The sequence below is a fragment of the Oncorhynchus mykiss genome, chromosome 7 (assembly GCF_057628025.1).
Source record: "Oncorhynchus mykiss isolate SJ-2025 chromosome 7, ASM5762802v1, whole genome shotgun sequence".
In the NCBI taxonomy this organism is placed as follows: domain Eukaryota; kingdom Metazoa; phylum Chordata; class Actinopteri; order Salmoniformes; family Salmonidae; genus Oncorhynchus; species Oncorhynchus mykiss.
The window spans coordinates 32,600,764-32,619,727 of record NC_143028.1 but is presented as its reverse complement, the minus strand read 5'-3'; the positions used below and the strand labels follow the sequence as shown (position 1 = coordinate 32,619,727).

The window sequence follows — 18,964 nt, the reverse complement described above, 5'->3', positions numbered from 1 at the left end:
ATGTTCAAACACTACATGCTTCTAGTCTATGAGGTTGCCAGACTGATTGATTGGAAGTAGTGATGTGCAGTTCGCAAACAAATTGATGCGTTTTTCCTAGTGACTTGTTATTTTTTGTCTGTTAGTTTGACCTTGTGGCTGCAATGAATTCTACAGCAGCATTAATATGCGCTCCTCCGGCTCAGTGGCTCAGGATACAGCACTTGCTCTGACTCACTGTCTATCCGACCAACTATGCGCACAGAAAAATGAATCATGTTTAGAACTGATAATTGATCGCATGGTGCAATAATTAATGCAATGAATTGATTATTATCGATGGACACAGCTTTGTAGAACCAAAACATGGCCTACACAGCTCAACTCGAACTCTAGTACGAATCGTTTGGGGGGCTGCAGTTTGCAAACAATATTGTGCTAATCTCCCTGGTGGCAGTCAAGCAATTGCATTCCGCCAAGAGTCGTTCACATTCTAGTCCGGTTGTGGCCTTAGACCTTGTTTGAAACGTATCAATAAATAGTCTTATTTGTAGGCTATGCCTAGAGATCAGAAATGTACATTGTTTGAAGCACACTTTTATGATTCTCATTCACAAATGACAGCTTCAATAAGCCCCCTATGGCTAACAAGAGGCTTGTAGAATTCGTTCAAGTTTTTTTATTCATCGTTCGCCAGTAGGGGGTCCTGCGTGCTCTGAGCATTACTGAATCAAATTAAAAAAATGAGTCGAACGTTTTGTTCTTTTGACTGAACGAGTTGAAAAGATCTGAGTCAGTAAAAAGAGCAAACTTCCCATCACTAATTGGAAGCACGTGAGCCTAATTAAGGTGTGTTGGGGGAGGACGTTAGCCTCGTACGAACCATCCTTATCTTGCAAGCTCAAATTCTGTTTTGCTCTATCCGTCTAGCGAAACGGAATGTGAGCTAGCGAGATCAGGATAGTTTGTATGAGGCTAGGAGGACATACAGCCCCTGTAGAAACCTGGAAATGGGGGTGATTGGTGGAAATGTCAGTCAGGAAATGTGTGGATTTTCTACATACTGTATATAAAGCTAAACAAATAGGGTGTAATGAATGTCTTTGATATAAATGTATAGCATGTGTATGCTAATCGTTAGCTGCAACTTAATTAAACTAACAGCTAGGCCTATGATTACTGCAAGTAAAAATGTATGCAGCAGGCTCGTCCAGATGGCAATTCAAAATATTGGGGAAACATCAAGATAGTAAGGCCATCATACCACTGTGATTTGTTAAATAAGCCCAACGGGTCAATCACTATTGCATACATAATTTTTTTTCAACATTTCAACAGAGTTTCTAAACCTGTCTTTGATTTCAACATGTAGCCTACAGTAAAAGGCAAAGGATATTAGGAATTACTACATATTTCAGTGGGATTTCCCTATTGGCCAAACTCAAATCACGCAAGATGTGTGAATAGGGATGGGGTAGCACTTCAGGGGCTTATTAAAACCGATTCTGTTGCAAAACGTTTCTTAAACGGAAGCAACCTGAACAAAACGGGTAGGGCCGTACCTGAGTTTGTTCAATAGAAAAACGTATATTTTTTTCAACTGTTTGGACTAATGATTACACCCAGTTCACGGTCCCTCTCAACACAGTCAAGGGGCGCGTTTGAGTGGCTGAAGCAAACGACAGTAGACAAATGTCGAGGAGTAAAGTTGGGGAAGGTGCAGCGGTGACAGCCGCAGTCAGACACTAATGTGGTTTTTCAACATGGCAGTGTTGCAATTGTTTATAATAGTGTTTTACATTGTACAGTCAATTAGTGAGAGAGAAACCCAAATATCACCGTTATTTGTATATATCCACTGTTCGACATGAATGGCAGCAACGTTGGTTAATTAATAATACAGGGGTGGCTTCAGGATGAAGTTGGTGAAGAGCATAGAGATAAGTACTCTATCTTTATATTTGTATACATTTACTTTTTGTATATATACTTTAAAATGGCAGAAGCATGGTGGAAGCCCTCAGTGTAGGCCGTCATTGTAAATACGAATTTGTTCCGACTTGCCTCGTTAAATAAAGGTTAAATAAAACAAAAATGGGGCTGACAATGCCAAAGCGTCTCTTTGGCCACTAGAGGACTCTATTATTCTCTATGGTGAAGAGCAACTGCAAAAACTTGCAGTTGACTGCAGTCAAAACGTCATGACCTTTGATCGCATAATTTTTAACCACTTAATGCGATGATTTTGAAAGTCGATTTGACAAAAGTGATCCGCTGAACATACCCATGAACAGGATCGCAATCTGCAGAGAGGAGAAATCAATCATAGCTCACTGTGTTTCGGGCTCTGCTATTCTCATGTAGTGCACTGGATTAAGTTTGCACGGTCCGGAATGCGCGAGACCAAATTCGTCTATTGGTTGCGTCAACAATAGTTATCGTTGTATTGAGTTTTAGGCACCAACAGCATCACTAGTACCACGCAAACGAGGAAACCGAAGTTACGACGGGCTTGTTTGTCTGCATTCTGCAGGGAATGTTTCACAAGGAGAGACCCACTTTCTACCGACAGGAGCTCAACAAGACGATATGGGAGGTCCCGGAGCGGTACCAGACCCTGTCCCCGGTCGGCTCGGGAGCCTACGGGTCCGTATGGTAGGTGGTACCTTTCCAGTAAATCAACTATCTACGAGAACTAGAGCCTGCTTGGTGAACTCTGCTCCGTCCTACTAAATATATTCCATCCATATTACAAGTATATAAACTAGAGCTACTATAGAGTTACCCCGTTCATAGACGCTAAATGCTTATGCCCATATTGACTGTATACATATTTTGACGAAGGTTTGCTTTCCCTTGCGGTACTGTTTTGGAGAGATAATGAACAATTTTCATATCAGTAAAAAAAAATAAAAAGGTTAAATTACTACACACTCGAGCCTTTTAGGGGCGTAAATGAGATTTTGTTGCGCGCTCCCACCTTGTAGCAAAACATTTTTAGTGACCCCCCCCCCCTTGTCAGCAGAGAGAAATTGAATTTTTTAAGTTAATTTCCTGCAATTCTACACATTTTGCCATGACTTACAGTGCCTTGCAAAAGTATTCATCCCTCTTGGCGTTTTTCCTATTTTGTTGCATTACAACCTCTAATTTAAATTTATTTTTATTTTTATTTGGATTTCATGTAGTGGACATACACAAAAGAGTCCAAATTGGTGAAGTGAAATGAAAAAAATAGAGAGGAGACCAGTTTTATTGCATCTTTAATCAGAACAACAGTTTTCAGCTGTGCTAACATAATTGCAAAAGGGTTTTCTAATGATCAATTAGCCTTTTGAAATGATAAACTTGGATTAGCTAACACAACGTGCGATTGGAACACATGAGTGATGGTTGCTGATAATGGGCCTCTGTATGCCTAAATAGATATTCCATAAAAAAATCTTTCTTTCAAGCAACAATAGTAATTTACAACATTTAGCAATATCTACACTGTATTTCTGATCTATTTGATGTTTTTTTAATGGCCAAAAAAAAATGCTTTTCTTTCAAAAACAAGGACATATCTAAGTGACCCCAAACTTTTGAACAGTAGTGTGTGTACATGCATACATACATAAACTCAGGAAAAAAAAGAAACGCCCCTTTTTCAGGACCCTGTCTTTCAAAGATAATTTGTAAAAAGTGTAAAGGGTTTAAACACTGTTCCCCATACTTGTTCAATGAACCATAAACAACGGTCGTTAAGACACTAAAAGCTTACAGACGGTAGGCAATTAAGGTCACAGTTATGAAAACTTAGAACACTAAAGAGGCCTTTCTACAGATTCTGGAAAAACACCAAAAGAAAGATACCCAGGGTCACTGCTCATCTGCGTGAACGTGCCTTAGGCATGCTGAAGGAGGCATGAGGACTGCAGATGTGGCCAGGGAAATAAATTGCAATGTCCTTATTGTGAGACGCCTAAGACAGCGCTACATGGAGACACGACGGACAGCTGATCGTCCTCGCAGTGGCAGACCACGTGTAACAACACCTGGACAGGATCGGTACATCCGAACATCACACCTGCGGGACAGGTACAGGAAGGCAACAACAACAACTGCCCGAGTTACACCAGGAATGCATAATCCTTCCATCAGTGCTCAGACGGTCCGCAACAGGCTGAGAGAGGCTGGACCTAGGGCTTGTAGGCCTGTTCTAAGGCAGGTCCTCACCAGACATCACCTGCAACAACGTCATCTATGGGCACAAACCCACCGTCGCTGGACCAGACAGGACTGGCAAAAAGTGCTCTTTACTGACGAGTCGCCGTTTTGTTTCACCAGGGGTGATGGTCGGATTTGCGTTTATCGTCAAAGAAATGAGCGTTACACCAAGGCCTGTACTCTGGAGTGGGATCGATTTGGATGTGGAGGGTCCGTCATGGTCTGGGGCGGTGTGTCACAGCATCATCGGACTGAACTTGTTGTCATTGCAGGCAATCTCAACGCTATGCGTTACAGGAAAGACATCCTCCTCCCTCATGTGGTACCCTTCCTGCAGGCTCATCCTGACATGACCCTCCAGCATGACAACGCCACCAGCCATACTGCTCATTCTGCGCGTGATTTCCTGCAAGACCGTGTTCTGCCATGGCCAGCGAAGAGCCCGGATCTCAAACCCATTGAGCACGTCTGGGACCTGTTGGATCGGAGGGTGAGGTCTTGGGCCATTCCCCTCCCCAGAAATGTCCGGGAACTTGCATGTGCCTTGGTGGAAGAGCGGCAAAGGAAGAACTGGCAAATCTGGTGTCGTCCATGAAGAGGAGATGCACTGCCCTTTCTAATGCAGCTGGTGGCCACACCAGATACTGACTGTTACTTTTGATTTGCCCCCCCCCCCCCTTTGTTTAGGGACACATTATTCCATTTCTGTTAGTCACATGTCTGTGGAACTTGTTCAGTTTATGTCTGTTGTTGAATCTTGTTATGTAAATACAAATATTTACACATGTTCAGTTTGGTGAAAAATAAACTCAGTTGACATGGAAAGGACCTTTCTTTTTTTGCTGAGTTTACATGCACAGTACCAGTCAAGTTTGGACACACCTACTCATTCAAGTGTTTTTTGTATTATTTTTTTTACTATTTTCTGCATTGTAGAATGATAGTGAAGACATCAACTATTAAATAACACATGGAATCATGTAGTAACCAAAAAAAGGTTAAACAAGTCAACAAATATATTTTAAACTTGAGATTCTTCAAAGTAGCCACCCTTTGCCTTGATGACAGCTTTGCACACTCTTGTTGGAGCTAGAAACACAAGCATTTCGCTACACCCGCGATACACATGTTTAGCAGATGTTATGTGACAAATAAAATTGTATTACATTTTTTTCATGAACTATTGCAGAGTGTAGCAATCTGCAATGTTTCAAATCACAAAATCAGGCCAGGGGATAATTTGCTTCTCAGCATTTTACGATAGCTGCCTACGAAGTGTCAGTCAGTGTAAAAATGAGGTTACTGTAACCAGATTGCTGTGCTACGAACTCTTCTGAGTGACTTGGGTCTAACTGTCTTTCAAACATCAGATTATCTTTGTTTTTGTGCAGATAGAAAAGAAAATGTGCCTCCCTGGATGGTTTTCCTGGTGAACATCATCCTGTATACAAAAATAGATTAGCTAGCTTTTTCATTTAGGAGAATTTAACAGTCAAGACGAAAGACTTCAGTCGCCTATTCACTACTGCCTCTCAACTAAACAGCACATATACAACAACGTTAATGCATCATCTGTCAGTTGTAGAAACCCGAATGTGTATGGTTATTGTGCCCATCCCAAATCAAAATGTGGCATAATGTGACGTCTTTGGCATGCATGGTCATGATTAGGCTACTGAATGAAAAACATTTTATGTATGATGATAACAATGTAGGCTAGGCATACGGGGTGGGTATTCCAATGGCCCCACATGATGTTGCTTGAACTTTTATGCTTACATCTGAATGTAATCAGAAAGTGACTAAAACTGTACGGAAGTTTCTAGTTACATCACCTTGTGCCCAATAGCCCCTTGCTCCCTTTACATCCCTGCATGTTCTAGTAGCGCACTCTAACCCAGGCCAGCAGGCAGTGTGACAGATAGAAAGTCACGTGGTTGCCGGGCAGAAAGCAGCCCCACCTCCCCAGTCAGAGTAATGAGCGTTCTATTCTATAGGCATCTGCTGCCCTGCCGGTGATGAGCCTGGAATGATGTCATCTTTTCCCATTGTGTGTGTACACTGATGAGTCATAACTGCGAGATTAGGTAGCCTAGTCTCTTCAGCTCTGTTTCGATTGAGTCATCCTGCTGTAGTCTCCTCAAGGTCCCTTTGACAAGAAGACTTCATTATAATGTAATTATAACACAGCCGCTCCTGTCCTGTGAGAATAGTTATTCTTCTGGACATGCTAAGTGTGTGTCTCACTGTTAAGTTGTTTTGTACAGTAGCAGCTGTTGATGCATCATTTTGCTTTCAGTTGGAAAGTGATGAATTGATCCTTTTGTCACTAGATGGCCATGCTAGAAAGGACAAAGGTGACAATGGCAATATCATCAGCAGTGGTGGAAAAAGTACCCAATTGTCCTACTTGAGTAAAAGTAAAGATACCCTTTTAATAGAAAATTACTCAAGTAAAAGTGGAAGTCACCCAGTAAAATACTACTTGAGTAAAAGTCTACAAGTATAAATAATTTCAAATTCCTTATATTAAGCAAACCAGACAGCATCGTTGTTTTTGAGTTTTTTTTTTACGGATAGCAAGGGGCAAACTCCAACACTCAGACATGATTTACAATTGAAGAATTTGTGTTTAGTGAGTCTGCCAGATCAGAGGAAATAGGGATGACCAGGGTTGTTCTCTTGATAAGTGCATGAATTTGACCATTTTCCTTTCCTGCTAGCCATACAAAATGTAATGAGTACTTTTGGGTGTCAGGGGAAATTGTGTAAAAAGTACCTTATTTTTTTTAGTAATGTAGTAAAGTAAAAGTTACCCCAAAAAACTACTTAAGTAAAAAATACTTTAAAGTATTACTTAAGTACTTTATACCACTGATCATCAGAAAGTGAGCAGAAAATATATGAGCTATTTGTACTTTAATTTGCGTTTAGGGTTAGTGGTAAGGGTAGCGGTAAGGGTTAATGTTAAGTTAGTGTCAGCGGTTGAAAGCTCTGAACTTCTGTCTCTGTATTATAGCCAAATCTTGATGAGCTGCTGCGTCTCACTGGTCTCCTGGACAGTGCAGTTGCAGTAAATTGTGGGATACTGCACTAGGCTAAATTAGACTTATAGTGCTGGCAGGCGTGAGCTAAAACGTTGTCATAGGACTACACTGGTCAGTGCTCTCAGAGTATACTCTATAGGTCTAAGTACTGTACCTTCTTGGGCGGTGCAGTGAAACATACTTTGAGAGTGCGTTGACATTGTTGAGAGAAAAGCAACGTTGAGAGAGCGTGGCAGTGCAGTACTGTATAATGGGAGAGTAGTGGGGTATTAATAGACTAGATATGTGCCTGAAATGGCACTATAGATGGTGCACTACTTTTGACCAGAGCCACATGGTCAAGTAGTGCGCTATGTAGGGAATAGGGTGCCATTTGGGACACAGTCCGTCCTTCCAGTTGTCTTGGCTATTCCATGAGTCAGTTCCTGTAGTCCTGTCTGCAGTCAGTCAGTTGGTTGCCCGGCCAGTCAGGCCAGTCAGACCGTTGTTCAGGGAAGTCAGTCAATCAGTGGCTGCGTTTCTTGGTTTTATTTTTTTGCAGTACCGCTACTTGGATGATCAGATCTCACATCGCCTGGAGAAATGTCTAGCATTTAAAGTGGTTCCTGATACGGCGAATGGATCTTATCATATGCCCAGCAGGACTGCAAAGAAAGACAAGCTGAGATGCCAACCTTTCAGCCAGTCGGTTTCGAGTTAACGTATGTATTTGTTCCTGCCACCAGGCGGTCCCTCCCTCCCAGTCCTCAGTGTGAACTCTGCCTAATAAAGGATTGTAAAGCACCATGTTAGGGATTCTAGATTCTACCCCATCTGTCATTCCAAGCCTTTTTGAGAAAACCACTCCCATCACAGACCTCACTCTATTCCTGCTCTGTTCCTAGAATTGGTTCTTAGAATGTGGAAGCCATCCAGGAGTTCCATGCTAAGAGTGTTTATGCAAAGAGTGTTCAGAGTTATTAATAATATATATTGGTAAGACTTTACTTTAAGACATTTTAAGAGGTTTTGTAAATGTTTTATTGAAGGTAGTTCATAGACAGTTAATAATTGGTTAAATATGAAGTTTATAAAAACAAATGTGTAAACAGATATGGCTTCAGCCTCATTAGAGTAGTTTGCTGGTGTTGGTACAGTGGGGAGTGCTATGGTATGCAGTGCCCTCAGAGCCAGCCACTAAGCCAAGCTTACACAAATGCATTTATAATACATAACAAAACAATGGTACTAAGATGACCACGGAAAAGTTTGCCTGCTTTGATAAGACCATATGTAGTTGTGGTAACAAGTTTACTCTGAGGGGAAACCAGCTTCTATACTTATCTGACTTCGTAGGAACTTGCTTCCTTATTCCTTGGTGTTTGGAGGGCAAACTCTACACGTAGTAGTTTAGTTTATCAGGATCCCATTAGCTACTGCACATGCAGCAGCTACTCTTATGGTCCACATAAAATGTACAAATACATTACAAAGTACAGAACAGTAATAGACAAGAACAACATAAGATAATAATACATTAAATAATTATAACATTTTAAAATGTGTGTATATATAGGGAAGACAACAAAAATTATATTTACACACTTCATATATACAGTACCAGTCAAGTTTGGACACACCTACTCATTCAAGGGTTTTGATTTGTTTAACACTTTTTGGTTACTACATGATTCCATATGTGTCATTTCATAGTTTGATATATTCACTATTATTCTACAATGTAGAAAATAAAGAAAAACCCTTGAATGAGTAGGTGTGTCTAAACATTTGACTGGTACTGTACATATTCTTATATACAGTACAGTTAAATTAGGTCTTTAGAAAGAGGAGAGGCACTGTGATGCAATATATTTTTGTTTTTTAAGCTAAACTAGCTGTTTGCTGGTGTCAGAGCATTCCACGATGACATGACTATATATAATGTGACGCATTAAATCTGTTTTTGGTTTGGGTACTGTGAAGAAACCGATAGTGGCGGGTCTAGTGGGGTATGTATGCCTAAAGTGTATGCAAATAGACTATACAACTGGTTAGGCATTTTCAACACACAAATGTTCCTTAAAAAGACTAGAAGGGAAGCAGTCAATTTCTCCTCGACCATGAGACTATCATGCATGTTGTTGATGTTAGTTCTGTGTGTGCGGTTAAGGGCAAGGCGTGTTGCTTTGTTTTGAGCCCGCTGCGGCTTTCTTTGGTCTTACTTTGCTGCACCTGATCATATTACCGGACATTAATCAAGTTGTGATCAAAGCCTGAACAACTAGTACAGGTGTGTTAAAAAAAACAACGCATAACATCATTTTATAACAGGCATGCCTCTACCCATCTTCACAACAACTTTGTCAATATGACTTGACCATATTAACTGAACAGCCAGTGTTACTTCTAGGTGTTCAGATTCTTCAACTTGTTCCATGGTCACACCTTTTATACACAACTCCAGTTGAGGTTTAGGTCTAAGAGTTATGCTTTGAGCCAAATGTAATGCTTTTAGTTTTAGATGTATTTAAGGCCAGTTTATTGTTCATTGCTCATTCTAACACTGACTGTAACTCCTTGCTAAGAGTTTCAGTGAGCTCACTGGCTCTAAGTGCTGATGTGTAGTGTGCAATCATCAGCATATATAGTCATTTTAGCTTGTAAGACAAGTGGCAAATAATTTGTAAAGAAGAGTAATGGCCCAAGGCAATTGCCCTGGGGAATACCGTACTGTACATTTCTGATGTTAGAGAAGCTTCCATTGAAGAATACTCTCTGAGTTCAATTGGATAAATAACTCTCCAACCATGTGATGACGGGTGACGTAAAGCCATAACAAGTATTTTTTTTATCAATAATAAGTGATGATCAATAGTATCAAAAGTTGCACCAAATCTAACAATACAGCTCCAATTATCATCTGATTATCCATTTATTTTAGCCAATCATCAGTCATCTAAGTCAGTGCAGTACAAGTTGAGTGCCCTTCCCTATATGCATGCTGAAAGTCAGTAACTAACTTGTTCTTTAAAAAATGCCCTTGTATTTGTTCAAACACAATTCTCTCCATCAGTTTACTAAGAACAGTCAGCTTTACTGATTGAGCTGCTGTTAGAGCCAGCAAAGGGTGCTTTACTATTTTTAGGTAGTGGAATTACTTTCGCTTCCTTCCGCTCCTGTGGACACACAATCCTTTAGGCTTTGGTTAAATATATGGCAAATGGGGTGGCAATACAGTCCGCTACCATTCTCAATAACTTCCCAACTAGGTTGTCTATACCAGGTATCATTATTGATGGCTTTTCCACCCAAATTCAATACGGCAATCCTTCTCTTTCATTATTAGATCTTAAATAATCAAAAATAATGGTTCATTGGTCAATGTTGTCATTTCACTTCTGTTTGTCCACTTAACCAGTGAAATATTAATTTAAATGATTGGCTCTATCAATAGGTTTTGTTTTAAAAGACGCATCAACTTCAATGAACGATGGAGATTAAATGATTTTCTGCCCATAGTATAAGGTGCTCAAGTTTTTCCCATTTTATATTGTTTTGGTTATTATTATTATAGATTTTTTTTTTTGTCACAATTTTTCAATTGACTATGTCAACCAATCAGCTGAGCAGCCTGATTTTTTTGTTTTGCCACTTTGCACTTTTTTTTCTTCATCCTTTGAACCATGCAATTTTTAAAATCATCATCGATCCAGGGGGCTCTAACAGTTCTCAGTGAGTTTTTTTTTTTAGCAGCTGCATGTTTGTCAACATTTTGTCAAGAATCATTTTACAAATACTTAAAGTGCTGCATTGTTGGTCTGAATAATGTGGGAGGGGCACATCTCCACATGGCAACAGGGTGGACATAGTGATTTTGGTGTTAGGGAATCTCCGTGCTGCTCTCTGGCTGCCACTTGCTGCATTGCAGGAGCTACACACCCTCTCATTGCCATCAAATCAGTAGTACCTGTGTGGATTATAATATGTTTAGTAGGTCTGTTTTAGGCTAGTGCTGTTTATTAATACTGGTATTTTAGTACCGTATTGTACTAAATACCTGTATTTATGCACAGACCGGTTTGGGTTTTTACTTGACCGTGTATAACAGTATTTCAATGTTTGATTTGTTAAATATGTTAAACCACTCCGCCGCATGTAAATGTCAGTTTTTATGCTACTTGACTCGTCTCTCTTCTTCCACACACAAGGAGAGCAGTTTTTCTGCTCGACCAGGAGTCACAACCACTTGCAATCTGCATGGTCAATTCTGAAGATGCAACAAGGTGTTGGTAACACGGATGCTGCTTTCCATTTTGCTTCTTAATATAAATCCACAAGAGGTCTATAATTACACTATTAGTTTTTGTATCTTACTGTCTGCAAACAGCTAGTTTGTCTTTTCTCAGTAAGTTGTGGCTAAAATAAATTGTGTTAGCTGTTAATGCTAACCGCTAGCTAAATGTACTTAGTCAGAGCAAACATACTCAGCAATAAAAAGCAACATCCCTTTATCAGGACCCTGTCTTTCAAAGGTAATTTGTAAAAATCCAATCATAGATCCTTCACAGATCCTCATTGTAAAGGGTTTAAACACTGTTTCCCATGCTTGTTCAATGAGCCATAAACAATTAATGAACATGCACCTGTGGAACGGTCGTTAAGACACTAACAGCTTACAGACGGTAAGCAATTAAGGTCACAGTTATGAAAACTAAGGACACTAAAGAGGCCTTTCTACTGACTCTGAAAAACACCAAAAGAAAGATGCCCAGGGTCACTGCGCATCTGCGTGAACGTGCCTTAGGCTTGCTGCAAGGAGGCATGAGGACTGCAGATGTGGCCAGGGCAATAAATTGCAATGTCTGTACTGAGACGCCTAAGACAGCGCTACAGGGAGACAGGATGGACAGCTGATCGCCCTCGCAGTGGCAGGCCATGTGTAACAACACCTGCACAGGATCGGTACATCCGAACAGCACACCTGCGGGACAGGTACAGGATGGCAACAACAATAACTGCCCGAGTTACACCAGGAACGAACAATCCCTCCATCAGTGCTCAGACTGTCCGCACTAGGCTAAGAGAGGCTGGACTGAGGATTTGTAGGCCTGTTGTAAGGCAGGTCCTCACCAGACATCACCGGCAACAATGTCGCCTATGGGCACAAACCCACCGTCGCTGGACCAGACAGGACTGGCAAAAAGTGCTCTTTACTGACGAGTCACGGTTTTGTCTCACCAGGGGTGATCGTCAGCTTTGCGTTTATCGTCAAAGAAATTAGCGTTACACCGAGGCCTGTACTCTGGAGCGGGATCGATTTGGAGGTGGAGGGTCCGTCATTGTCTGGGGCGGTGTGTCAGAGCATCATCAGACTGAGCTTGCTGTCAGTGCAGGCAATCTCAACGCTATGCATTACAGGGAAGACATCCTCCTCCATGTGGTACCCTTCCTGCAGGCTCATCCTGACATGACCCTCCAGCATGACAATGCCACCAGCCATACTGCTCGTTCTGTACGTGATTTCCTGCAAGACAGGGATGTCAGTGTTCTGCCATGGCCAGTGAAGAGCCCGGATCTCAATCCCATTGAGCACGTCTGGGACCTGTTGAATCGGGGGGGTGAGGGCTAGGGCCATTCCCCCCAGAAATGTCCGGAAACCTGCAGGTGCCTTGGTGGAAGAGTGGGGTAACATCTCACAGCAAGAACTGGCAAATCTGGTGCAGTCCATGAGGATGAGACGCACTGCAGTACTTAATGCAGCTGGTGACAACACCAGATACTGACTGTTACTTTTGATTTTGATCCCCCCTTTTGTTCAGGGACACATTATTCCATTTCTGTTAGTCACATGTCTGTGGAACTTGTTCAGTTTATTTCTCAGTTGTTGAATCTTATGTTCATACAATATTTACACATGTTAAGTTTGCTGAAGATAAACGCAACTGACAGTGAGAGGACATTTCTTTTTTTGCTGAGTTTAGCTAGCTAATACAGCCTGACACCAGTTCTGGTCTAGGCCTAGATCAGCATGTTTGTGCAATGGTATATTCTAAATCGGAGAACAATAGGTGAGCATTAATATTTTAGCTACATCAAAGCTAGCTAAATGAGAGGATAAAAAATTAGAGAAATATTGTGATATGATATTTTGGTCACATTGCTCAGTCCTACTTTAAGCTATGTAATGTATAGGAAAATGTTTGTCGGGAAATGCCATAGCAGTCACTGCAGCAATAGGCTATATCACTGATAAACATCAGGTGTGTGTGTGTGTGTGTGTGTGTGTGTGTGTGTGTGTGTGTGTGTGTGTGTGTGACTCAGATGGGGCTAGGCAGAGAAGGGCAGGGAATGTTCAACACCCACTGCTCTCCATGTTCTTTGTTCTGTATCAGGGTGTGGACATGGCATGTGCTGCTGAGGAATCACTGTAGCATGGATGTGTCACTGCGTGCATGTGGATGTGTCACAGCCAAGCCATTTTACTGTTATACATGTGGACACAGCAGCTCAAGGACTACCACTTGATGAAGCTGACTCACTATCATACACAATCCCCTTAGCTCCATACAGACAGACAGTAACACGAGGTGAGTCCTAAGTCATGCATTGCTGTCAATGGGAGACTAATTATATGACTTGAAGGACAACTCCACCACTTATAACATTTGGGTTGTTATTATGAAGTATTTAGTGTCCTACACAGTTTGTGTAATTTTATGATTTCATGTCTATTGACTGTTTAGTGATTTGCGAAACTGCAAATTGCTTCTCTGTTGCGTTTTCAAGTAGGATCCCTGGGATGACTAATACAAAAAAAATCAGCGGTCTATATAACCTGCCTGTAGATTTTTTTTATCATATTGGAACTCCGTGCTACATACATAGCATTTGTTAAGTATTCAGTCCCCTTGACTTTTTCCTTATTGTGTTACATTACCACATTATTCTCAAATGGATTCCATCGTTTTTTTCCCTCATCAATCTACACACAATTCCCCATAATGCCAAAGCAAAACCAGGTTTTAGAAATGTGTGCAAATGTATAATTTTTTTTTTTTTTTTAAACGGATTTCACATTTGCATAAGTATTCAGACCCTTTACTCAGTACTTTGTTGAAGCACATTTGGCAGCGATTACTGCCTCACCCAAAAAGAGTTATGACACTAAAAGCTTGGCATACCTGTATTTGGGGAGTTTCTCACATTCTTCTCTGCAGATCCTCTCAAGCTCTGTCAGGTTGGATGGGGAGAATCGCTGCACAGCTATTTTCAGGTCTCTCCAGAAATGTTTGATTGGGTTCAAGTTGGGTTGGGCCACTCAAGGACATTCAGAGACTTGTCCCGAAGCCACTCTTGCATTGTCTTGGCTGTGTGCTATGGGTTGTTGTCCTGTTGGAAGGTGAACCTTCGCCCCAGTCTGAGGTTCTGAGCGCTCTGGAGCAGGTTTTCATGAAGGATCTCCCTGTACTTTGCTCTGTTCATCTTTCCCTCAATCCTGACTAGTCTCCCAGTCCATGCTGCTGAAAAACATCCCCACAGCGTGATGCTGCCACCATCGTGCTTCACCATAGGGATGGTGCCAGGTTTCCTCCAGATGTGACGCTTCACATTCAGGCCAAAGAGTTCAATCTTGGTTTCATCAGACCAGAGAATCTTGGTCTGAGAGTCTTCAGGTGCCTTTTAGCAAACTCCAAGCAGTCTTTTACTGATGAGCGGCTTCCGTCTGGCCACTCTACAATAAAGGCCTGATTGGTGGAGTGCTGCAGAAATGGTTGTCCTTCTGGAATGATCTCCCATCTCCACAGAGGAACACTGGAGCTTTATCAGAGAGACCATCAGGTTATTGATCAGCTCCCAAGGCCCTTCTCCCCCGATTGCTCAATTTTGGCCGGGCAGCCAGCTTGAGGAAGAGTCTAGGTGGTTCCAAACTTCTTCCATTTAAGAATGATCAAGGCCACTGTGGTCTTAGGGACCTTCAATGCTGCAGAAATATTTTGTTACCCTTCCCCAGATCTTTGCCTTAACACAATCCTGTCTCGGAGCTCTACAGACAATTCATTTGCCCTCATAGCTTGTTTTTTGCTCTGACATGACCTGTCAACTGTGGGACCTTATATAGACCGGCGTGTGCCTTTCCAAATCATGTCCAATCAATAGAATTTACCACAGGTGGACTCCAATCAAGTTGTAGAAACATCTCAAGGATGATCAATGGAAACAGAGTCTCAAAGCAAAGGGTCTGAATTAGAGGACGACCGATTATGATTTTTCAACACCGATACCGATTATTGGAGGACAAAAAAGGCAGATACCGATTTAATCTGACAATTTTTTTTATTTACATTTTTTATATATACACTTTTGTAATAATGACAATTGCAACAATACTGAATTAACACTTATTTTAACTTAATATAATACATTATGGGCTTTTGGATGTGTCCACAGGTTGGTGGTATTTTTTTATTTAGCCATTGCTAACCCCATGCTTACATCTTTATCACAAATAAGATACCTTGCTTTCCCTGGTGCCAATTCCATGTAACAGTCCCACACTGGTGCTCTGCTTTTCTCTGGCATCTGTAAAACACACACACACAGCTCTGAAGTGACAATGATACTGAAGAGTCTGCTCTGGAGACAAATACTCTCAAGTTACCTGTGTTTAAGTTCCATGTGATGAATGTTGAAAACAAAAACTGTACTTTCTATATGCTGGAAATCCTATTTTAATAATGGACATGGTAAGAATTGACTACCAAAGTGCGAGTCATAATTCCCATGACACCTTCTAGCAAAATCTGAAAAGCGGTTTCTTCATTCATTTATTCCATAGGATGTTTTTAGATTCACTTAAAATAAGGTCTGTGTTTCGTGTAGGCTTACACCACCTTGGCAATTTTATAACTGTGTAGATATCCATAGGACAAGGTAACTCTGATCAATATTTGCTAAATATAAGCGAATATCATTTATTTTGTAGAGTGGATTTATGAAAATATTTTGACAAACGTTACCTTATCCTAGTGAGATTTACATGGGTATCAAAACGCCGAGAAGGTTTAAGCCTGAACGAAACACAGACCTTATTTGAAGTAGATCAAGACATTCTCCATAAACGGTAAAATAACGAAGGAACCCCTTTCAAGTTCAGCCGCAAGTTATTACAGGAATTATAACGCGTCGACTATTTCTCTCTAAACCATATACCTTTGACTATTACGAGCCTGCTGCTGCCTACCACCCCTCAGTCAGACTGCTCTATCAAATCATAGACTTAACTATAATAAACACACAGAAATACGAGCCTTAGGTCAAATCCAGAAACTATCACCTCAAACAAAACGTTTATTCCGTTCCGTATTTCATCTAACGGGTGGCATCCATGAGTCTAAATATTCCTGTTACATTGCACAACCTTCAATGTTATGTCATAATTACGTAAAATTCTGGCAAATTAGTTCGCAATGAGCCAGGCAGCCCAAACTGTTGCATATACCCTGACTCTGCGTGCAATGAACACAAGAAATTACACAATTTCACCTGGTTAATATTGCCTGCTAACCTGGATTTCTTTTAGCTAAATATACAGGTTTAAAAATATATACTTGTGTATTGATTTTAAGAAAGGCATTGATGTTTATGGTTAAGTACACATTGGAGCAACGACAGTCGTTGATTGTTTTTCATAAGATTAATGCTAGCTAGCAACTTACCTTGGCTTACTGCATTCGTGTAACAGGCAGGCTCCTCGTGAGGCAGGTGGTTAGAGCGTCGGACTAGTTAACTGTAAGGTTGCAAGATTGGATCCCCTGAGCTGACAAGCTAAAAATCTGTCATTCTGCCTCGTTCCTAGGCCGTCATTGAAAATAAGAATGTGTTCTTAACTGACTTACCTAGTTAAATAAAAGTGTAAAAAAACAACAATTTCCGATTTGTTATGAAAACTTGAAATCGGCCCTAATTAATCGTCATTCTGATTATTCGGTCGACCTCTAGTCTGAATACTTATGTATGTATTTCTGTTTCCATTGTTTCCATTGAGTGCTGCAGAGATGGTTGTCCTTCTGGAATGATCTCCCATCTCCACAGAGGAACACTGGAGCTTTATCAGAGAGACCATCAGGTTATTGATCAGCTCCCAAGGCCCTTCTCCCCCGATTGCTCAATTTTGGCCGGGCAGCCAGCTTGAGGAAGAGTCTAGGTGGTTCCAAACTTCTTCCATTTAAGAATGATCAAGGCCACTGTGGTCTTAGGGACCTTCAATGCTGCAGAAATATTTTGTTACCCTTCCCCAGATCTTTGCCTTAACACAATCCTGTCTCGGAGCTCTACAGACAATTCATTTGCCCTCATAGCTTGTTTTTTGCTCTGACATGACCTGTCAACTGTGGGACCTTATATAGACCGGCGTGTGCCTTTCCAAATCATGTCCAATCAATAGAATTTACCACAGGTGGACTCCAATCAAGTTGTAGAAACATCTCAAGGATGATCAATGGAAACAGAGTCTCAAAGCAAAGGGTCTGAATTAGAGGACGACCGATTATGATTTTTCAACACCGATACCGATTATTGGAGGACAAAAAAGGCAGATACCGATTTAATCTGACAATTTTTTTTATTTACATTTTTTATATATACACTTTTGTAATAATGACAATTGCAACAATACTGAATTAACACTTATTTTAACTTAATATAATACATTATGGGCTTTTGGATGTGTCCACAGGTTGGTGGTATTTTTTGATTTAGCCATTGCTGACCCCATGCTTACATCTTTATCACAAATAAGATACCTTGCTTTCCCTGGTGCCAATTCCATGTAACAGTCCCACACTGGTGCTCTGCTTTTCTCTGGCATCTGTAAAACACACACACACAGCTCTGAAGTGACAATGATACTGAAGAGTCTGCTCTGGAGACAAATACTCTCAAGTTACCTGTGTTTAAGTTCCATGTGATGAATGTTGAAAACAAAAACTGTACTTTCTATATGCTGGAAATCCTATTTTAATAATGGACATGGTAAGAATTGACTACCAAAGTGCGAGTCATAATTCCCATGACACCTTCTAGCAAAATCTGAAAAGCGGTTTCTTCATTCATTTATTCCATAGGATGTTTTTAGATTCACTTAAAATAAGGTCTGTGTTTCGTGTAGGCTTACACCACCTTGGCAATTTTATAACTGTGTAGATATCCATAGGACAAGGTAACTCTGATCAATATTTGCTAAATATAAGCGAATATCATTTATTTTGTAGAGTGGATTTATGAAAATATTTTGACAAACGTTACCTTATCCTAGTGAGATTTACATGGGTATCAAAACGCCGAGAAGGTTTAAGCCTGAACGAAACACAGACCTTATTTGAAGTAGATCAAGACATTCTCCATAAACGGTAAAATAACGAAGGAACCCCTTTCAAGTTCAGCCGCAAGTTATTACAGGAATTATAACGCGTCGACTATTTCTCTCTAAACCATATACCTTTGACTATTACGAGCCTGCTGCTGCCTACCACCCCTCAGTCAGACTGCTCTATCAAATCATAGACTTAACTATAATAAACACACAGAAATACGAGCCTTAGGTCAAATCCAGAAACTATCACCTCAAACAAAACGTTTATTCCGTTCCGTATTTCATCTAACGGGTGGCATCCATGAGTCTAAATATTCCTGTTACATTGCACAACCTTCAATGTTATGTCATAATTACGTAAAATTCTGGCAAATTAGTT

At 40.8% G+C, this 18,964-nt stretch overlaps 1 protein-coding gene across 2 annotated transcripts in view; it reads left to right on the top strand.

The window, feature by feature from the left end:
• Positions 1-18,964, top strand: part of LOC110528948 (mitogen-activated protein kinase 14A) — a 51,708-nt gene that overhangs the window by 734 nt on the left and 32,010 nt on the right. The window contains exon 3 of one of the 2 annotated variants that reach the window (XM_036983203.2): positions 2,513-2,634. The exons of the other annotated variant lie outside the window; for it this stretch is intronic. Within the exon in view, the coding sequence (XP_036839098.2) occupies positions 2,513-2,634 (122 nt within the window). The remainder of the gene's footprint in view (positions 1-2,512; positions 2,635-18,964) is intronic. 2 annotated transcript variants of the gene reach the window in all.